Source organism: Macaca mulatta, chromosome 1 (assembly GCF_049350105.2).
Source record: "Macaca mulatta isolate MMU2019108-1 chromosome 1, T2T-MMU8v2.0, whole genome shotgun sequence".
Lineage (NCBI taxonomy): Eukaryota > Metazoa > Chordata > Mammalia > Primates > Cercopithecidae > Macaca > Macaca mulatta.
The window spans coordinates 165,970,547-165,994,620 of NC_133406.1; the positions used below are offsets into that span (position 1 = coordinate 165,970,547).

Consider the following 24,074-nt stretch of genomic DNA (forward strand, 5'->3'; position numbering starts at 1 on the left):
TAGGTGATTTCTTGAAGTATATTTTTAAAATATTAAGCAAGTACTTGAATGCTAACACCAATAATAGTAAGATGCTTTGTTTTGTGCCATGATATCTAGCTACATTTATGCTTTATGGTTATTGGAATTTTCAATGGAAAAATTATATAATTTGCAACATTGTATAGATACAGAATATATAATATTTTAAATAGATATGCAATGAAAACTATAAGAACATATAGCTGGTTCAAGAATATTGGGAAATTTAAGAGCTAAAATTAAATTGGCTAGCTATTTTCTTTTGTTGTTTCATTAATGATATTATTAAGCTACGCTTTTAAAGGGCTCTTTTGCATACTTAGTGTTTCAAAACAGTGTCATTCTGAAATCAAATCTCATTGCTGATTATGTTTTTTTTTACTCCATTGTCAGACTTTCTTATTTTCCATTCCTTTATTGTGATAACTTGCCTTTGTGTTATTCAAGGCATAAACATGCCTTTTAGTATGTGGAATATCAGCATTAGAGATTTTATCCAGCGAACGAGTAGCATGTATTAAAAATGATAATGACATGATGGATTCCTTGGAATACTCTGTTGAAAAGCCAGACTGCATTTCATTTTCAAAAGTGTGAGAGGCATATGTGACCACTGAATCCCAGACACCAGTACATCCTTTTTATTGACATGATTAAGAATCTTGCTGTTAGTATTTGGATGTATTTCATTTGAACCTGCCTGCACCTGTTCCCAGAGGGCAAACAATTGCCCAGGCTGTCACTCTTGTGACAAGTCAGCCCCATTTGAACTGCCAGCTAACAATTGCGTCGACCCGCCTTGATGAATACACTGTGCTGAGCAGCCCATGAGTGATAGAGTGCTACTGGCTGCAAGCTGACTAAGAGAGGACCCTGGTTTAGGAATGATGTGTGAGACTTCCTATCATTTAAAAAGAACGACAGCTTCCTTTTCTCTGCATTTGTGTTGACAACCCCAGGCACTAATTCACCAGTTGAAAATATATTGTCATAGATGAATGTTATAAGGTTGAGGGGAAAAGTATCATATCGCTGAGAATATACTTTTATGGACAGTTTGGATGATAGTGTCCATGAGTAAGAGGTCAACGGCTACAAAGTTACAGTTAGACAGGAAGAATAAGTTCTAGTATTTTACTACACAGTAGGGTGACTATAGCGAATAACAATGTAATATATATTTCAAGATAGCTGGAAGATTTTGAATGTTATCGCCACAAAGAAACGATGAACACTGAAAGTGATGCATATGTAATTACCCCAATTTGATCATTATACTATGTGTACATGCGTTGAAACATCACACTGTATCTCATAAATATATAAAAGAATTATTTGTCAATGATAAATTTAAAAATTCGTAATGAAAAAAAGCCTAGCTCCTTTTGAGAAAGATTACACAGATGGAGATAAAAGTAGAGATAAAGAGACAGAGAAGAGACTTCTCCCAGAATATGGAAAAAAGAAAGACTTGAAGTAATTTTTTTCTAGGAAGAAAGATAATTTCATTTGTGCTATTTTTCAATCTGTTGAAGAAGTAAACCTTATAAACTTTTGAAGGCTCGGAATCACAATAATATTCTACTTAATTGATTTATGATTTTAATGATCTCACCCTTAATCTTTTGGCTTCAATATGGGTTTGAACAGAAGTATAGGGGTGGAGGCTTCTCCTGTGTTGAAATTCTATGTGCTGTGAGACGCACCCTTGGACTTCAGTGTAATGTGTCTGCTTCTTGGATCGGAGAGGATTATGGGAATATTATAGTTGGCTTCTGATTAAAGACTATAATATGTGTGATTTTTTGTTTGGTCAATCAAACTTAAGTGTTTCTTAATGGTAATAATTCCTAAATCCATAGTCACTTTTCAATTGTCGAAGTAGGAAGGCATAACTTCAGGTGAATACTTAAATGTAGAACCATCCTTTAATTCACACAGAAGTACTTTACTATGAAGTGTTTCTCTACAATTTGAATCTGCCTTGTAGAAAACAAAGGCATTACGTAGACACTCAGTGAACTCTTGTGAATGAAGGGCTGATTGACTAGATCAATAGATGAATGAAAATAATGTATGAAGCATAATGTGACACATGATTTGCTTGTATTATAAATATTTTAATAATTTATTTTAGTGTTTAGAAAGTGAAATTTAAGATAAATATGGAGAACATTTTATTTTGTTTTATTCTCCTCCTACTATACCTGCATTTACCTGTGAATATGTATTCTTACATATACTTATCTCACTGATGATTTGAGACATTTCAACTGATAATAAGAACTATCAGTATGAGGGCATATGTTCCCTCTTAAGGCTAAAAATCAGTTACTGTTCATGGCTGGAATCTGATAATTTATACTTTTAGTTTCATTAAGCACAGATTCATCCTACAATATTTATTGAGTATAAAGCACTTATCTAATTATCTATTACTGTACATGAAGATATTGATTGAACTGACATATAATATAAACAGATTTTCATGAACTTGTATCATTAAGACAGAACTATTTATACAACTAATAGTGGGATATATAAATTCATGTGTCATGGCTAGTTTGAAGAAAATAAGAGCAGCACATATGCAGATTTTGCTGTGAACTCTTGGGCTAAAGAATAGGAAGGAGAGAATTGGTTGGTATTAGAGTTGAAAAGCTTATTGGATCCACTGGGTTGGGATCCATGGTTATGCCACTGAGATCATTTAAATTTTTAATTTAATTTACTCATTTTAGTTTGTGAACTTAAACTGCAGTTTCTGTATGTGCTTTCAGCTAATAAACCAAAAACAAAGTAGTTAAAATCAGGACACTAATTAAGGAAATGGTGAATTTAAACTGTGGTAAAAGCATGCTGCTTGCTAGCAGGTGAGAAAGTGATTGAAAACTGAGGTCAGGTCTTGTCATTGGTTTAAAACAATTTGGCTACTGATTGCAATAAGAGTGTGGCAATAGTTTCTGAGAGAGTTATCCGCAGTCACTGTTAGAGGGAACCAATATCTTTATGAACATGTGCAGTGGATCTATTGCCCTCATGCGAAAGGAGGTGGATAATTAGTCTCTGTTTTGAGTGTATATTATAGGTAGAAGCAAGGACCAAGGCTTCTGTTTTCTTGTAGAACATTGTCTGGCACATAGGAAGTTCTCAATATATATTTAGTGGACAAATGAATCTATGTAAGTTGGAAGGAAAGTGAAGGACAACTCAGAACCTCAGTTATGAGGAGGGAGAGCAGACTTTATCCTGGATTTGCTGGACTGGTGTTGACTTCGGATGTGTGTGTGGCTGGTGCCCTTGGTCAGGTGTATCAAGCTAGCAATCAGACAGTATAAACAGTGAGGATTGCTGGCATATAAAGCATACACATGCGGGCGCACACACACACACACCCCATTTTTGTGAGTGTCCCCACAGTGTTCCATAGTTATTTGTAAACAACTGAATAACATGTATAGTTTCATAAAATAGCATCATGATCAATGTTATAAATAAACTAGGGAAGACTTTGATTGCTACCTTTTGCTTTTGCTTTGTATTCATATTCTGTGCCTCGGAATATTTTAAATGGAGTTTGTGCTCTAGAGTGGTGGACAAAATTAATAATGACCAATAGAGATAAAATGCGAGGACAGACTACACATTTCATGAGTTCTGATTTTTGAAAGAGAACAATTTCCTGTCTGTCAGTCTTGAGTGGTAACAGAGGAGAAAGTTAGCTAAGAGGAGCAATGGCGGGTCCGTGGCTGTGAGTACTTCCTGTCCCAAAGCCTTTTAGCAAATAGAAGGGTCTTGGTTTTATTGCAGTGTATCGTTACAAAATAAGCATTTACAAAAACTTTCTACTTACTAGCTAATGGACATTGGGTACTATTGAACCTCTTTGGACCCCTCTTTCTGGATCTCAAAATAGAAGATAATTATTATTCCATAGGATTAAGTGAGATGTTTGTAAAGTGCTATTTCATGGTTTGGTTTACAGTAGGTGCATAATCATGATTAGTTTTATCTTTATCATGGTAGCTGTGATATCACTCAATATCACAAAAACGAAACTACAAGAGAGAAATTTATTAGAATATACTACATGTATGACATCACAGAGGAAAAAAGACTATAAAGATAATTATTTCATTTGATTAGATTAAATATTTTTCTCGTGTAATTTCTACAATTTTGTAAGGAGAACAAGTAGAATTATCCCCATTTTACAGTTAAGAAAACAGAGGCATCACGAGGTCAGGAGATCGAGACCATCCTGACCAACACGGTGAAACCCCGTCTCTACTAAAAAATACAAAAAACTAGCCGGGCGAGGTGGCGGGCGCCTGTAGTCCCAGCTACTCGGGAGGCTGAGGCAGGAGAATGACGTGAACCCGGGAGGTGGAGCTTGCAGTGAGCGGAGATCCGGCCACTGCATTCCAGCCTGGGCGACAGAGCGAGACTCCGTCTCAAAAAAAAAAAAAAAAAAGAAAGAAAACAGAGGCTTAGATAAGTTAAATAGCATAACCAAAGTAGAAATTATTAAGTAGCTGAGCTGTGACTGGGACACCAGGATTTGTCGTACAGAAGAATATGTCATTTTCTCTCAACCTCGTGCTGTGTCAAACAAGATTTTAATTATAGTGATGCCAAAAAAGAAAGAAAGAAACAATTATCAATGACATGAAAAGGGAAGAAGGGTCTGGAGAGCTCCTGACTGCGGAAAGAGAAAAGTCAAAGATCTTGCTTAGGACATGGAACATGGCACCAAACTTGCTGGCTTCGGCCAAGACCTCAGGCAATGAGTGCAGATCTTTCCTTTGCCAAAACAAGCAAAAGCAGGTTCTTACAGCATCACTACCAGAAGGGAATACACGAACAAATGGAATTGGGTAGGAGGCATAGCTGTTTATCAACATGCTTGCAAGATAATTTTTCCCTCCTAATGACAAAGCGAATTTACATATGTGTTCTGAAAGTTTTTTTTTAATATAAGCATTTGCTTTATCTAAGAGAATAAATAAAATTAGTTTTGAAAATCCTATTCCATAACCCTGAAGCTTTTTTAACTTTTTTATAGGCAAAGTCTTACCCCAGTGTCTGTGTATGTAAATGACAGAAAGAAATGAGAGTGAAACTAAATTATAGCATGAGGTTAGGGAGAAATTTGAAAACTGAAATGAGTTTGTATGGGAGGTCAGGTGCCCTGGCCACTTGGAGGCCATTCATTCTCCTGATCTTTCTTCTCTGAAGGACTGACTCAAACTTGAACCAGAGTATATTTCAGCCCTTTGAAATGAAATAATACAATTAATGGAAGCTACTAAAGAAAGTCAGAGGAGCGCTCATTTAAAAAATTATATGACCAACTCTCAGAGCCAAAAGTAGGAGTCATCATTTCCATATTCAGATGGTAGATATATTTTTGGAGTTCCAAACGAGTATAACATTGAGTCCTAGCTAACTATGTAATTAATGAAAGCCATTGGTTAAACTGCTAATAAACCAGAATTGAGGTTCTTTTTGAAAGAAGAAACATAAGACTCCGAAGGGAAAGGGGAGTTCAGAGAACCTAAAGTTTCTGAACAGATACAAATAAGATGGGGAAGAACTCTCCTTGATCTGCTACATTTTCTACCAGGGACACGGCATAGCCAGATTTTATAAAATGGAGAATAAAGAATGAGTAGCTAGAGTGTATGATTTATTTGAAAAATAGTGGTCATCTGGTGTTTGTCAAGGTATCAGGAGATAAAAGCAAATGGAATTAGACTTAGGGGCTCTGTTGCTTAAAGGCTTTTTGAGTTTGTTTTTTACTGCTGTGTAGCATCTCTCAAATCTTTGTGGAAACTCTGATATGTCTCTGAGACTATATTTAAAATGCTAAGACCTGTCATGGAGAGCCGGCAGGACTGGAGGCTTGGAGAGAAGAGGATAAGGGCAAAGACAGTTATTTCTTCTCTTAAACTCTGCACTAGCTGCTACAGCTATTGGTGCAGCTGCCACATGGAACTGAAAGAAATAAAGAAACAGAAAAAACAGTGAGGAGTACAGAGAAGACAAAAAAATAGGCAGCATTTAAATGTAGGATATTTTATTTGAAAGTATATTTATGAAAAAAACAATTACAAACATAGACCTATTGGTTAGAAAAGCAAGATTGTATTTCTCTGGCGTATAGCAATGTATGCAGTGATTTGTTATGCTGTTCAGCTTCCTTATTGAGATTCAGTGTGTATGCTACTTTATTGGAAATTGTTAAAACCTTTCTAGGTATTACATAAACCAGTTGTGGCTACCGTAAGTTTCTAGACTGCATATCTGCAGCACTCTGTCGTCGAACTGCCTAGATGTCCGAGAATCTCTTACCAACTTTGTTCACCCATTGCCCATCTTCTGCTCCCTTCACCTTTTTCAGAGGACTGCCCTGACTACTGGAGGTGCTTCACCCTCAGACTCAAAGAGCCTGGAAATGCCAGAGAGTTTACATCCCCCTAGGGAGGCCCATAGCCAATGTCTGACTTTTCCAAAGTATGAAAGCCCAGCTCCTGCCTAATATAAATTACATCCTAATATAGCTTACACTTCAGAAGTGCCCATGGGATCAGGTTGAGGTTGAGATGGGGCTTGAAATAGCTCCCTTGATTGATTTCTGCCCTTCCTTCCTTTGCTTCCCCCACTCCCTTAAGAGTTCTCCTGGAGCACATCTTTAATACATTTCTCGCACATGAATCTTCATCTCAGCTTCTGCTTCTGCATAGCTCAAAATAAGATAAAATCTCCATCTATGCACACACACACATGCAAGTGTAACCTACATATATTTGTCTACTTACTAGGCAAATACACAGATCTTACTGTGTCCAGATACCAAGATATACTAGGATGATGAATGGTATGGTAGATAAAAATTTAAGTTTCATGCACACGGAACACTGTGGTGATAGAAGGAAATAAATAAATAAAGCTTTTGTTGAAGAGACAAAGGATTATTATTTTTTCTTTAACGAAGTGGATATTTACAAAGGTTTGTCAATAAAATGGCTTTCTAAAAACAACAACAACAAAAAAAACAGGAATGGTTGATAGTTAATGTGATCTTTTGAAAATTTCTATATACTCATATGTTCCATCGATTCGGTAAGTTTTCTGTATCCTAACAATGATTTAGACCAGGGATCTAATCCCCGGGCCATGGACTGCTACAAGGTCCATGGCCTATTAGGAACCAGACTGCACAGCAGGAGGTGAGTGGTGGGGAAGCCAGCGAAGCTTCATCTGTATTTACAGCCACTGCCCATTCCCCATTGCTGGCATTACTGCCCGAGGTCCATCTCCTGTTAGATCAGTGGAAGCATTCGATCCTCATAGGAGCAGAAACCCTATTGCGAACTGTGCATACCAGGGTTCTAGGTTGTGAGCTCCTTATGAGAATCTAATGCCTGATGGTCTGCCACTGTCTCGCATTATCTCCAAATCAGACTGTCTAGATGCAGGAAAACAAGCTCAGGGCTCCCACTAATTCTACATTATTGTCAGTTGTATAATTACTTAATTATATATTACAATGTAATAATAATAGAAATAAAGTGCACAATAAATGCAATGCACTTGAATCATCCCAAAACCATCCCCGCTCAACCCCAGTCCGTGGAAAAATTGTCTTCCATGAAACCAATCCCCGGTATAAAAAAAGTTGTGGATCGCTAAGTAGACTATATGGGAAAAGGATATCAAGTCTGTACTAAACTATATTTTAAAATTTTTAGTATGATTAATTGCTAACATAATTTTCACAATTAAACCAGTTGCTTTATGGAAGAACAACAATGTCATCACTTGCATTTTTTTGTAGATATGAAAACTGCTTCATCAACCTCATCCAGAAGTCACCCTTATTCTAGTGACAGTGAGGATGAATCTGCAGTGGGGGACAGGGAAGCCCATGCTGACAGCAGCACAGAGGAAAGTGCCAGAAGTTCATCTTCTCAGGAGCTGAGTGAAAATGATGAGCCAAGAAAGTCCCACCTTCCAATTGAGGAATCCTTAGACATTGAAATTGAAGACCAAGAAATAACAAAAGCAGATGTGGAGGCCAAGCCAATGCCAATAGAGGAAAGCTTTGAGAATGTTCTTAAAGAAGGAACGGAGAAAGGAACCCAGGGGATTGCAGAGGGTTTATCTGAGAAGTCCGGGAAACATGTTTCTGCAGAAGAAAAGGAAAAGGATAAGAGTAAGCTTTGGGAAGAAAGCACTGCTCAGGTGAAGGACAAAAAGGCAGGTCTCCCTGGAGTGGAGGAAGGTGGTAAGTATGGCCGTTAAGTTGAGCTGCCATCGTGCTCATGCATGGAAGCTGATTTTGGTCATTGCATTACGCCAAAGCTTGGGAAATACTATTGTGATAATGCTTCAGGGATTCAAGATTTTTCCTGTGTCTCTCTTTGTCACATAATCATACATGTATTTTCAGTTTGCTGTTTGCCTTCTCTTGCACTTAAAAAATTACTTGATAATTTCTATCCAGCCTGTTTCTTATTTTCAGTAAATTCCCTCCTATGGGAATTTCACTTCAAGAATGAAATAAAGCACAATATGTGTTTGAAGGCAAGGATGTGTGTGGCTTTTAGAGGTTATTTATTAGTAGAAATACTATTTGCTTTTAGCTATATATGGATTTTGAGATATATAGCTAATGTTAATAGGTGCTTACTATGTTCCAGGCAAGGTTCTAAACACTTAGATATGTTAACTCATCACATCCTCACAAAAACCCAATCGCCCTCTAAGTTACATTCTATTATCATCATCTCTTTTTTACAGATGAAAAATAAAATGTGGCTTCAAAAGGTTAAATAAGTTACCAAGGATTACACAGCTAAAAGAGGCATTCCTAGGATATGAATTCAGGCAGAGTTGTTCCAGAACTTCTAAATATTGCCTATCGCGTCTGTGTAATATGAATTTAGATTTAGATAATAGTGTAAAATTTTCTTACAAGATTCCAAACTTGCCCTTGAGTTCTTCTCTGAAACTGAGTTACTTTCTGATCCCTGGGGATCCTGAGTGTGTAAGATTGTTCATTTGACATGGAAAGAGTAAGGAGTGTCTGGATAATAAGGCCCCAGACCTTAGACACATGGAAGGTCTGATGCTTTTCTCACCTTGAGGAGCAGAGTGAAAGGGCTGAGGGGTATCCTGTGGACAGCTGGATTGTACCTGCCTGATGCTTGCCTCTCACATAACCTTCTGTGCCCTGGAACTGGTTCACAGTCCTTTTGTTACTCCCTCTCATCTGTCTCCCCTGTCAATGCAGGAGCCATTCTTCTTGATTTTAAGACAAAATTTGTTTTCACATTTTAATATTACTAAAATTCAGCTGCATTTTAAAAACATATGAATATTTTTGGTGTCTATGTTACTTTTAGGCCCTTAAAAACTACTATTAAACCACTGAAGTCTCCTTCTAGGAACTGAAGATGTCGAATAGTTATCTATCACTTCAACCAATATTATTAATCTTCTACTATGCACAAGGCACCATAGTCAATAAAAAATGTGTAAGAGAGGGTTTCTCCCATAACATGCCGAGTGGAAGCCTTGGCACACCACCGGACAAAGGTTAGTAGTCCTATGTAAAATAGAGGAGTTACAAAATGCTATGTGGCTTCAAAGGAAGAGAAGTCCTGTTTGTTAAAGGACACCTTGAAAGTTTTCATGAAGAACATATTTGAGAGACTGTAAAGGTTAAATACAATTTTGAAGGTGGGATACAGGAGGGTAAAGGTGTTTTAGATAGTGGAGTATAGCAATGCATATGACCTTTGAATAAGTTACCAAAAATAACTTTAGAACAGAGTTTGACAAACTTTGGCCCTGGGGCCAAATCTGAACCATTACTGTTTTGTCTTGTTTTCTAAATAGCCTGAAAGCCAAGAATGATTTTTGTATTGTTAAATAACCCACAAAATCCTAAGAATTTACAAACTGGGACTTTAGAGATAAAATTCATCAACCCCTGCCTTAGAATTATAATTCAAAGACCCTGAACATCTTCAAAAGAATTTTTGTCATATATAAATCAAGATTCTAGCTCCAATATATTTGAAACTCTTTAATAAAATAATTCAAATGTTTGATCTTGAATTTCATTATGAAATTTTCATACATATAAGGTGTCATCTAGAAAATGTGTACAAGATGACAAGCTACTAATCAAAAAGATAGAGGTGTTAAAGGTCAATAGAAACACTAACATTATTTTCATTTTTTAAATTTTCACTTCAGAAAACTAGGTTGTTTACCTGAATTTGTGCAAGTAGACATCTTTTTGTAAAGTAGAATATACATAATGAGGGTCATAATTAGGCTGTAGAATATCAGAAATGTGGCACTATGATCATGTCACCTGGAAAACAGTAGTTTTTGTTTTTCTCTGAGTTTGTGAAATGAAAAGTGTATTGGCTTATTACTTTTCTCAAATATATTGGGAAACCATGTTCTTAACTTGATAACATCTATAATTTTAAAACATTTTGTTATCTTTTTATTAAGGTGGATTCAATACAAGATGGCAAGGTTTGAGACTGTTTATCTTTGTTAAGCTGTAATATATGTGCTATTATTAATTTTTTATTAACAATACACGTGGAATGACATTTAGACAGTAGAGAAAAGTAATTTTGAAAAATTACTCATAGGTTTATTACACACAAAAAGATCCCTTTTAACATTTGGTCAGGATTTTTATTTGTAAACTTAGGATTTACAAAGTTTTGTTTTCATATTTTGTAAAATATATCCTGCTTTATATCTTAACATTAGACCATGATCATTTTCACATCTTTAATCTTTATGAACATATTTAACCTCTGTATGTTATGCCATTCTGTGATTTTCTTATAATTTAGCCGTTTCCTTATAGTTGGACATTTATATTTTTTCTTACTTTCACTCTTGCTATTAGTACTTTAGTGAGTGTCTTATTGCTAAAATTATTTCAAATTTATAAACATTTTCTTAATATACATTTCAGTAAGCCTAATTTTTGTTCAAAAGTTATAGATATTTTAAGGTTTTTAATAAACTTTTTTCTCACAAAAGTTTGGTTTAAAAGTTTAAACATTACAGAACAGACAAGAATAAAGTGAAAGTGAAAGTCTTTCTTGCCCAACTTCTACTCTTTTTCTCCAGGGATAATGGTGGATAGCAATTTTTCTGTGTGCGCATGATTACAGAAATTATAGGTAGGTAGATAGATATAGATATATTAATATGTATTGATATATTACAAAGATACATACACGTATGTTATTTTTATATAGAGATGGAAACATACTATACATTTTGTTCTGAGACTTGCTTTTTTTCACTTAACCGTATATCTTGAATGTCTTGTCACATAAGCACACTTCTCTTTTCTTCATATTAATCTAATCTGTTATTCTTATGTTGCCACAGTATTGTATAACTGCACATTTTTTAAAAATAGTTCTTTAAAACCTATTTTAAAGAACTCATAGTTTCGTTCTATTGTTCATCTTCCACAAAAGAACAAAATTTGAGGGTTGTGAAAGCTAGGAAATACAGAGTCAGGGAATATAAAGCACAAGACATTAACAGGTAAAACAGAACAAAGACCATGTATAACATTCAGAATGATGTAGAAGGATTAATGCTATCAAAAATCTGAGGCTAAGTAAATTATAACAGTTGGGTGGCTAATGTTTTCTAAATACGGATACTCAGGGAAATGATTCAATAAATTTGTTAATATTTTAAATAATAGATTTAAAAGTCAAAAATATTCTTTAAATTTTTGTATGAATAACAATTTCTAAGAAAATTCCACATAAAATCACAAAATATGCACACGTATATATTTTACTTAGATCCCTGACTAGAACTGTAGGTAGAAATGAAAGAGGGCTGAGAGAATGTGTAAATGACCATGTCTCACATTTGCATGATACTTAATCTTTTTAAGTTAGGATAAAAGCTGTGATTATGTTAAAGAATAACCTATGTTATGAATAAATCTGTGGGCTAAAAATCATATACAATTAATAACATTTTATAGACTCTAAGGTAACACAATTTAATTTGAATTGTTTTTACTTGAGATCATAGTAGCGGTGGATAAATGAGTAAAGTAAAGCCATTGCCTTCATACCTTTTAGGCTGATTGCATAAAATATTTTCCTTCTCACTGTTTTATAGTATGTCATATTTAATTGGACTTTGTCCAGTCCATCAACAAATCAGATGAATTGAATAAAAGATATACTGTACACAGTGAAGCAGAAAGTAAAAGATTATAATTGCTAGCTACAATGAGACAGTGTTCTTGGGTGTTAATCCAGTATTACAGGGCATGGTCTTATTTTAATATGTTTATTTTCTGTTATTTTCAGCTTAAGCTGTCATGCATTGTGACATAATCTTGGCAATATGTTCTAATAGTGGAATAACTCAAGTGCATTTATTTGTAAAGTTAATTTAATTTATATATCATAAATATAAATGAAATAAAGAGTAGTATATTTAATGCAAATTATAATGTAAAATGCATATGGGAGTAAGCATTTTTTATTTTTGTATGTGAGTCGGGAAAAGTCATAGTGCTTGACCAGGCAATTTGAACTTAAATAATAGTATAACTAAAATGAATTGCAATTTTGTTATCAGGCAGGCAGGATAAAATGGTCCTGATGAAAGAACAAGAAAGTCAAGTGTTATGAGTTGAGGTCTAAATACAATTTCTGAATGACCTGTGGAAGCATGTATTTGTTCTAATAGACCTCTTCAGTCAATAAATATTTGCTGAGGATCTGCTTTATGCCACACACTGTTCTCACTGTGAACACGACAGTCGCTTTCCACATGAATTTTATATTCTAGGAGGGAGGTATGCCTGCCAAGTGGAAAATAAGCATGTGATGGGGTATCTGGGCTAAGTGATAGAAAGAAAATAAAAGCAGGGTAAGGGGATAATAGAGTGATGGTTTGAGGAAGGGGTGGTATTTTCGGGATGGCCTCTCTAATGATCGGACATCTGAACAGAGATGAATGAAGTACAGAGGGAGGCCACTCTGTCATCTACAGAAAGACCACAGGGAACAGGGAGTCCCGCAAGTGCAACAGTCCCAAGTTGGGAGCATAGTTGCTGAATGAAGGATTTGGAAAGGAGGCCAGTGTGACAGAGTCTAGTAAACAAGTGAGAGAGTAGCACAAGATGAGGTCAGAGGAAGAAGCTCATAGGTCATGGGAAGGAATTTATTCTGAGTTAGGATATCTTTCCTCTAGAAAGATGTGAGCCCAAAATGGCATGATCTGAACGTTTTGAAAAGATTATTCTGGCTACTATATGGAGGCTAGACTTTAGCATTCTCTGCAACTGTCTTTGAACATCTGTGGTCTTCGGTTTGTAATTAATCCTGGTATTTTGTGGGCCATGTGTCAATGTCAAAGATGACACAAGAACATCTTCACTGTGTAGGTAGATGATGTTAGTCATGAATTTTGTCATGGTGAGTTGTTGGGAAGATAATCGACTGGCTACACAAAAATGATGAAAGCACAGGGATGCTTTTCAAGGTCACCAGGTACTTGGAATAAGTTTGGGCATATCTTTATGGTGTTTTTATGGGCTTCTTACATTCTTAAAATACAGATTAAAATTCTTGATAAAACAGTCTTCTGATATTCAGTTGCTCAGGATTCTTAACATGTTTTAAGATGGGATCAATTCATTTTGTTTAAAACAGCATAGGAGAGAGAATGAATTAGATGTCATTGAGAATACACGATAGGGAATGTAAAAGATGTAATGTATACCAAATTAGAGCATTTATGTTTGACATTTGGGAACCTGGAAGAAAGAACCGATAATGAAGATTCAAGTAAGTATGAAATAGAATAACTAGTATTTTTGTTTCATGACTTAAGCCATTTATTAAAGTTATATGTATTAGTTGTCCTACTTCTCCTTACCTTTCTATTGCCCAAACACCTCAGACACTATTGGCTAGAAAATATGTAGCACAGTTGACCTGCTTATCTGCAGTTTCAATTACTCATGGTTTACCTCAGTCTGAAGATAGGTGAGTACAGTACAATAAGACAGACAGAGAGAGAGAGGAGGAGGAGAGAGAGAGAGAGAGAAAGTGAGAAAGAGAGAGAGACCACATCAACATACCTTTTATTATAGTATATTGTTATAATTTTCTATTTTATTATTAGTTATTGTTGTTAATCTCTTATGTGCTTAATTTATAAATTAAACTTTATTATAAGGATGTATGTATAGAAAAAAGCATAGTATATATAGAGTTTGATACTATCTACTGTTTCAAGCATCTGCTGGGGTTGTGAATTGTGTACCCTGTAGATAAGCGGACTCCTGTACTGTAAAAACAAACAAACAAAACCCCTGAAGCCCCAAGATATACAGTACATTGAAGTTCTTGTATGATTTCTTGAACTTTCCTTCTTATTCCTCTGCATATTTTTCTTTTCATCTGCTCTGGCCGACAGTGACATCTAAAGCTTTACCATGGAGAACAGGCAATTACAGGACAGAAATACTGTGGCTTTGTTCTGCCCCTTTTACATTGTTTTAAAGGAGAAAAATGGCCTAGAGGATGTGTAAAATTGTGGGAAGGTCAGGGGAGAAACGAGAAAGAAATGAACAAAATAAGCACAGAATTACCAAAAAAAAAAAAAAAAAAAAAAAAAAAATTAGAAAAGAGAAAATGCTAACCTGCAACTATGTTAGACCTGAAAAATTATAACCTTCATCATCATCATTCTAAATATTTTTTGTTAAATCAAAGTTTATGGTAAAGAATACCTGAAAAATTCCAAATTATTCATTTAAACTACATAAATAATGCTTCAAAGTGATCATAAGAATGTTTTTTATTTAGTAAATATTTAATAATTCAATTTGCATCTTGACTAGTAGATATTAAAGTGTCAACTTTTATATCCCACCTGTAATGGCCCGAATTTTAATATGTGATCTGATTTGTTTCCACAAAAGCAGCTGAATTATTGCAGTGAGTTTCTAAGTTTCTACATTAACATAGCAGCAAGTGATATGAAGGCTATAAATCGACTTTTAAGGAGAATGTTAATTAGAAACACTGTGAAATTTACTTCATTTGGTAATATGAATTCAAGTACCTGATTTCTTTCTCCCTGTTCTATTTTCGATGAGGAAGAAAGTATAAAAATAGCAGTTGAAATGTTTCACAAAGTTTAAAAAGTGTTTTTGTATCTGAGGAAGGTACCATCCAAATGTCACAAAATCCAAGGAATTTGCTACATGAGGGCAAATTAGAGAAAGACATCAGGAGCTATCTTGTGTTTGTTTCCCACGAGAAAGAGGAGCGTCCTCATAGAAGTTTAAAAAAAAAAAATCATCCTAGACTTAAAGGATTAGAAGAGGCTGGAAGCAGGGGTGAGCTGTGAGGACGCAGAAAGCTGGTATGCTGGCCTCTAACAGTTCAGTGTTCTTCACTGTTGCCACCCTCCCAGGAAAGTTTGTGAGGCAACACCAACAAAAAGTCAGCTGCACTGATGGGTAGAGGGTCTTCTCCCCTGAATTCATAGAGGCACTTCCCTAACAAAGAAGATGGCAATGTCAAGAGTAGCTGTCTAACCAAGCCTGGAAGCTCTTGCAACCATAGAAAAGTAACGCAGTGAATTACATTTCTGCTAAGAAGGTTCAAAGCCCCACTTTCCTTTCCTTTCTCCTTTAGCTCTTGGGTCACTGAATTGAAATTGGAAACTACTTCAGTTTAACATTTGTGAGGAAGATCTGCATCCCAGTGGGATTTAAGAGCATTCAAGAAGCTAACCACTCTCTTAATGGAAAATACAAAATGAGTAACTCTCATTTGTATTTAAACATAAACATCAGTCCTTTTTGTAATACATAAGGACATAGAAAAAATGATTAATGTGATTTAGAAGGTTGGTCTATCATGTAACTATTATTCTCCATGTGCCTTTTTTCATAGCAGCACAGAGCAGAATTTGTTGAATCCACATTACATGATAACAGTGCAATAAAACTATAAATTATTTATAAAATATAATTAACTCTCACCAGAAAAATTGAAAATTTAAAAGCAGTACTCTAAATAATTCTTGGATCTAAGAGAAAAAAACAATTCACTGGATAATTAATTAATTGCAATTATTAGTGCCAATAAGTGGTATTTGTAAGGTGACCAATTTCTAACTATAGCCTCAAACTACCGCCCCACTGAAACTATAACAACAACAACAAAAGTAATAAACCACAATGGAGAAGTATTCATAAACAGACTTTAAGAAACTTATAAGAAGGAAGAACTTAACATATGGACAATAAGAAAAACATGCTATTCCACACAAAGAGGATGAAAGAGAAATATGATAAATGGGAAATCACTCCCACTATTTGAATAGAAGACTAAATATAAAGATGATGATAATTTTTGCCAGATTAAATCCAAAATTTGATGTAGAATGTCTGTAAATCCTAACAATAATAGTTTGGGATTTGAAAACAATTCATTAATTTGGAAGAAATAGTACTGAGTAATGTGAGATTCTTTGCAATAGCAGCAGCAATAACAGCAATAACACACGACTATACAGGAAAACAAACTCTGGAGGAAATATTTGCAAGATGGATATGCAAAAAATTTATGTTCGTATGCACATAAAAATGGCAACAATAAATATTGGGGACTACCAGGTGGGGGAAAGTGAAAGGGGGCCGTGGGTTGAAAAACTACTTATTGGGTATTATGTTCACTGCATGGTGATGGGATCATTTGCACACCAAATCTCAGTGACATGTAATTTACTCATGTAAGAAACCTGCATATGTACTTCCTGAATCTAAAATAAAAGCTGGAAAAAATGATTGATGTTTGTAATACATAAAGAGTTCTTACAAATCAATAAAAAGACAAACATCATAACAGAAGAATGTACATTGTATAGCAGGAAATTCACAAAAGGAAAGTTTGCTGCTAATCTTGAAAGCTCTATCCTTGCCACTACTTTTCAATTACTAAAATATCAAATAAAGAAAGAATTGGTGGAAATTGTGAAAATAGTGCAGGCACATAGGCCTTTCAGTCATTATTGATGACATTGTTCGTCCCACCTCCTTTTTAAAAGAACATTTAGAAATATGTATAAAAAGCTTCTAAAAATTCATAGCAATTCCTATTCCAGGAATGTGTCCTAAGGAAATAGTCAAAAATATGTGTAAAAATGATTATAAGTAGTGTTTAAAGTAGCTTTATAATCACAAAATAATAGAAATAGCTCAATATTTAACAATAGACGTTGATGAACTGAAATTTAGTAAGACTATTAGAATGTTTTATGTGTTACTGAAGAGTCTTTTAAATTTAATGATATGGGAAAATAGTCACAATACATTTCTAAATTAATAAAGTTGGATATTAAGTGCTACCTTTAGTAAGAATTTAGTAAAAAATACTTGGAAATCTATTAAAATGTTAACTAGTAGCCTTCTCTGAGTAGTGAAACTATGATAATTATTTTCTTCTTTGTATCCTTTAATTTTTTCAAGCTTTGGATAATCTATCTAAATACTATCTCCATATTTAGGGAAAATACAATACATATTAAAATATATTTGTTTTTATACTAAAAAGCTGACATTGTAATATAAGAATATTTTGATATTTTAAAAAATACCTTAAAGTATCATTATATCATTTGAGTGAAAAGAAAAAGCTTATTCTCTAAGAAATTTTATATGTGTGACAATTCCATTTTGCAACTAATGCTGTGAGAACTGACAATCACCTTTGCCTCTAGTGGTCACCTTTATCCATTGGTAAAAGACAGGAGCCTTAGGGGATGAAGGGCTAAATAGAGAGAAGCAACAAAGTGATGTGTCACATTGCTGAAATGGGAGTCTCAGCATGCACAGTCCTCTTTTACTATGGGTGGAAAACAGTTGGGGTTAGACACCAGCCAAGTTCTTGCTTTTAAGTTTCAGTTTCAGAAGAACATCTGAGAAAAAATGACCAAGTGAAGCCTTTTCTGGTTTCACATGTAGTAAGTCCTTGATACTTAGGCTAGCATTCCACTCATGCTGAACCCGAAATAGGCAACACCTAACTATACAGGCTCTCATCTACTTCCAAAGGCTAATCCTCCAGGGGCAAGCCAGCAGACGTGGGAAAATGGTGATAACATCCCTGAGACAGAGGGACTACAAGCTTCACTATCATTTCTGAGTGAGTTTTAATTTTCAGAAGATGTTAGTGTCGTTTGGCTTCTTATAGTAGTCTTTTGGTTCAGTAGCTGCTAATTGCGTAATTATTGTTTATTATTAATATTGTAGACTCTATTTTTATAGCCTGTGGACTACCTGGACACAATTTTGATGTCTTAGCACTGATGGAATAAAGCTTCATGTAATTGCCAAATAAATTCATATGCAAAACCTAAAACATTGCTTATTTGAACTCTCTAGATATACAGCATTCACATTATACTGGAAGGAAGAAAAGGAAGGAAGGAAAGAAGGAAGGAAAAAGGGAGAAAAGGAAAGAAAGGAAGAAAGGAAAGGATGATATTTGACTCATATGTATTATGTTTATCAAGTTTCTAAAATGAATAATTGATAGCAAATCCAACTATTACATCATTGTCATGAGTCAATATCGTCTCTAAACTCTTATTGTAAAAACCTTTTGTTGTATTGGATAAATGAGGAAAACTGATGTTCAAATATTTTTAAAAGAGAATATATTTGAACCATATTATTCCCCTTTTTCATTTCTGTTTGTCCTCTTAATATTGTTAAGTCAAAATTTTCCCTCCAAAACCGATTTGAGGCAGGTATTCCACTATTTGTTTCCAAATACAGAGGAGTCAGTAAGTAATTACCCCTTAGTAGTTCACCTTAAAAGAAGCAAGAAACCGCATTCTAGTTCTGTTTTCTCAAAGTAAAGTCGTTTTATCTGCTGTAACAGAATATCGGGGGAGGATGAAGGAAGGAAGGAAAGGAAAGAAGGAAGGAAGGAAGGAAAGAAGGAAGGAAGGAAAGAAGGAAGGAAGGAAGGAAGGAAGGAAGGAAGGAAGGAAGGAAGGAAAGAAGGAAGGAAGGAAGGAAGGAAAGGAAGAAAGGATAAAAGGGAGGGAAAAGGGAGAAAAGGAAAGAAAGGAAGAAAGGAAAGGAAAGAAATTAGTTAGTTTCAGAAATACCATGTTCTTATCCCAGAAGACAGATCTAAGTCTAGTGTTATTTGAAATAACTTGTTAACAAGGAGGTGATATAATGGTAATGTCAGGGATTTATGGGATTTATGATATGGGTCATCAGATGATAAGCAAGGGTTGTAGAAAGGGAATTGTCAGAAACTAAAGACAAACTTAATTGACTTTACACTTTGGCCTAGAATCCTACCACATTGGGTGATGACACTTAGAAATGCCCATTATCATCATCATCATCATCATCATCGCTGGTATTTATTAAGTGCCTAGACACTTGCTAGTAAGTGGAAGATGAAGATGCTCTCTCTCCATATTATTTCATTTAATCATCTCAAGAACTATTGAGTAGATAACTCTTTTTGACAGATGGGTAAACCAAGGCATTGGCTTAGGCCAAAGCAATTGCTCAATGTGATATGGTTAGTATGTAATATGAGAATTGAATTTAGGTCTCTGTGATCCTGAAGTCTATGCTAATAACCAAATACAGATAACAGAAATTTCTACAATAGCTTTTACTGTCAAATTTATAGGAATTGTGTAATAGCTTTTTTGCTTCTGTCCACATGGAGTGAATATTGGGGTCAAATCACTAAAATCTACTAATGGATGAAATGCTCATAGTGTAGTCAGCTCTAGTAGTTTTAGTAATTTAAAAAAGCAGTGATGATTGGTGTCATAAAAGCCATAGCACACATTCCTAGAAGGGAAAATGCAACTAAACTGCTTTTTTCAATCATTTCATTGCATGTTCATTTGGCAAATCTGTCACTGCTCCTGGCTACTCGCTCTCTCCTTTTTTAATGCAAGTATTTCTCTGCATGGATTTCTTTACTTCATGATCTTCTCTTGTGTATTGTGTTTTCTCTTTGAAATCATAGCTCGGGAGTTGTTTATGCTTCAGAGATTTTTAAAACAAGGTTACATTTTAATGTAAATGCATTTAAATTGAACCACTTGTTTAAATGATGTGAAATGGCTCAACAATGTTCCCATGACCTGTTTTTATACCTTTTGATATTCTATGTGACATCCAATAAGCTGGACAGATAATAGCAGAAGTCTTGGCATCGGACTACCACTGCCACTGTGATGCTGAGTCTGGTGTCAGCAGTGAAGATGAGGGTGGGAAGCCACCGAGGAAGCTGGAGGTTGACACAAGTGGCGGTGAGGGCACATCATTACCTAGGAACGACCTTCAGAAATCCTCTGCAAAAAATGGCCTGTTTCTACCCTTCTTATTCTTGTTTCTCCCTTCTGCCACCTTTTTTTTTTTCTTTTCAACTAATGAATAGCATGGCCAGAAGTAGTTGAAAGGCCCTAAGGGGAGCTTTACAACTAACATCAGGTAAAAATTTATTGTTCTTTTTTGAATATATTGATGTCTAGGATTAAATAAAAGAATGTTAGATTATACAATACCGGTAGGAATTTTCACATCATTCTTATTTCAATAGCCTGCCTCCCAGACAGTTGAACAGCTAGGTGAATTTGCCTTAACTGATCCAACTGGAGAGATGGAGAACGATGGTACATTTCACAGTGATTCATTTGAACTTTTCTTTCCCTTTTTTTTTTTTTTTTTTTAACTAGGAAAGGATTCATTTCCATTAGCCTATGACCTGGCTCTTGGTGGTAAGTATTCCGTCTGCAAGAGTTCCAATTAGAGTGATTCAACAGACCATGACTCACATAAATCTGGTCAAACTTCCCATGTTCTTGAAATCACTAGGCTTTCTGGTATTTATTGAATGACTTTTAAAAAATGCCCTGATTTGAATATATTTTTGTGTATGGGGGCAGGGAAATATATTCATTTATTCATCATATGGTCACTTTATCCCACCTTCAATTTTAGTAATTGTCATCAAGCATTGTGAGGCATTTGAGATTTTACCCTTCTTTCAAGCAATAACTTAGCCAGCCACAGTTTTATGGATCATGGCAGAAGACATAAGACACCTGAGTCAGAGAAAAAGGACTTTATTGCTCATAGCAAATAGCAGTAGCCAGAGTACCTGTATTTATGCTGGTTCCCTGAGCTCCAATTCTCCCTTGGCAACATGAAGAGGAGCAGGTAACACTTGATTGTGCAGTGGGCTGAGTTACAGCAGAGGGACCCTGAGCTTAGAGAACCCACATCTTTTATAGTGGGCATTCAACTAGAAGAATTCAGGTGCACCTTCCCAAATATTTATTCTTCAATGCAGAGATACTGGTTATTATTGGTCAAATGGAATTCAAGCAAGAAAATCTAATTATTTGTAAGCAATGAAAGGTGTGCACAAGGAAGATTATTAGGGCTTTCTTTATGCCACGAACTGTGCTAAGCATAAATTATCTCATTTACTGTCAAAGGATTCTGTGAGCACAGCATTGCTATTCCCATTTCATGGATAAGAAAATGAAAGATTAGAGAGGTGTTATTTCCCAAGTTTGTATAATTAGTAAATGGCAGAGCTGGCGTTTTTTACCCACGTTAGTCTGACTTCCAAGTACACATTCATTCCACTAAATCAAATTGCCACTGTTTGTGAATATTACTTGTTCTCTCATATTAAATATTTTTTTCAAAGCCCATGGGGTTACCATCAAAAAACATGTAATGTTTTTATACTAATATTTCTTAGAAAAGCTTCAGTTACTCTTTCTCCCTTGCTTGAGGAACGCCATATCTGGCTCCTGTATTGTGTGTGTGTGTGTGTGTGTGTGTGTGTGTGTGTGTGTGTTCATATATCTCAGCTGGATGCCATTAGCACTTTCTCTCCTAGAATTTAGACATAGTATATTACTACATGGTGGGTAGGCAATTTTATTTCCCTGTTTCCCTGAATGTTCCTTAATTAATCCATAAATTTAGAAACCAGATTAGAAAAACAGAGGACTTTTTTAAATATACTTTCATGCAGGAATTTAAATAGCAGCAGATACACTATTAAAGAAACTTGACACACATTATTGTTTCCTATTGTTTCAATTTAATTTTGTTTCAAATCCGGTAATAATCTGTAATGAAATAAAATGGACCATATTCTCTCAGGTGAATTGGCTACATGTTCTGTGAACCAATATTTGATTCTATATTTCACTTTGGAAGCTTTTAGGTAAAAATTAGGAAATAACTGCTGTGATAAGCAGAGGATGACCTGTAAAGTCAACCTCAGCCCTATTGATAGACCTGAAATTTTTATTTTACCCCTTTGAAAGGAGACATCACAAATTACCTTCCAAACACATTTTAAGGGAAATGTAATATCAGCTATTATTGCTTTACCTCAAAATGGTTTATCATAATAGCTGGCAAGAGACCGAGGAAACGAAACAAACGATAAGCATCTTTTGTGTTAGAAGAGGTAATGAGATGGTAAGACAGTCTTGGACGGGGTATAAAGTAGAGAAGTGAGTAAGATAAGGACTTCAGGCTTCTGGTAGATTGTTGGTGATGATGTTGGGGGTAAGATGGCTAGCCAAGAAGGCAAGCAAGTGAAAAACAAATGAGGAACATCATACTTGCCTACTTTACAAGTTTTTTTTTTTAAGTTAGAGTTTGACATCTTGGTATGTTAACTAATTTTATAAAATCTAGTCTAGGGTTTTTTTTTTTAATAAATGAAAAAGAAGATTAAATTGATATAAATTATTAAGATGGCCCTTTTCAAAGCTTCCAGCTCCCTAAGGCCTATTCTGCAGTTGGGAAATCGAAATGATTTAGGTGTTTGGCATAACATGCCTTTTTTTACTTATTTTGCTTGCAACATATATATAACTTTATTTAATAATAAAAAAATCTACTTGTTGCTATTAAAAAATATCAAACCTATATTTATTGAACTATGAACTATGATAGCTTGTGCACCCAGGTTTGCCAGGAAATTATGGGTGAAAACTTGTACTTCAAGAAGAGTATTTAGGCTGAAAAGTGTCCCAGTCTACAAAGTCCTGTCTTGCTTTGTGATACTGTTTTGCCAAAGGCAAATTAGCTTCTGAACACAGGTGAGAGGTAATGCAAATTTGTGTCTTTAGTAAAAAGTCTTACCTTGAGCTACAAAGGTAAGACTTTTTACTAAAGACACCGATTTGTGATGACTAAATCTAGATATAGTAGCTTATCATGTGGGAGTGAGAATCATCAGTTCACACTGTATACTGATTGTGTTGCTAAAGGCCCATGTGAGTTCCAGAAAACATAGGCAGAAGAGAAACATATTATGCTGCTGCAGAAAATAATGGTTTCAGGGCCAGGTGCAGTGGCTCACACCTGTAATCCCAGCACTTTGGGAGTTTGAGACCCAAGAGTTGAAACCAGCCAGGGCAACATAGACAGACCCTGACTCTACTAACAAAACAAAACAAAACAAAACAAATCAAAACAAAAAAATTAGCCTGGCCTAGTGGCATGCACCCATGGTCCCAGCTACTCAAGGGGCTGAGGCAGGAGGATTTTTGAGACCAGGAAATCGAGACTGAAGTGGGTCATGTTCACACCGCTGCCATCCAGCCTGGGTGACACAGAGAGACCCTGCCTGAAAAAAAAAAGAAAAAGAAAAAGAGACAAATAAAATAATAATTTATTTGAAGATTAAATACTCACTATTTTTCTTATTGCATAATTTTTTCCATTCCACTTACTATTATTTCTAAGACAGGAATCGTGTATGTATGTGAGAGAGAGAAAGAGGAAGCCAAGAGAAAGAGTGAGGTGGAGATTTTATTGATTCCAAGACATGGGGACATGATAATTTTTTTGCTTATTGCTGCTTATGTTAAACATCTCTGATGTTCAGCTTTTCTTTAATATCAATGTGTTC

General features: G+C 35.2%; 1 protein-coding gene across 1 annotated transcript in view; it reads left to right on the forward strand.

Moving 5' to 3' along the window:
- The window catches only part of ERICH3 (glutamate rich 3), a 111,185-nt gene that overhangs the window by 81,472 nt on the left and 5,639 nt on the right, over nucleotides 1-24,074 (forward strand). The window contains exons 12-13 of the mRNA XM_015142624.3: nucleotides 7,862-8,311; nucleotides 20,860-20,901. Coding sequence (XP_014998110.3) covers nucleotides 7,862-8,311; nucleotides 20,860-20,901 — 492 coding nt within the window. The remainder of the gene's footprint in view (nucleotides 1-7,861; nucleotides 8,312-20,859; nucleotides 20,902-24,074) is intronic.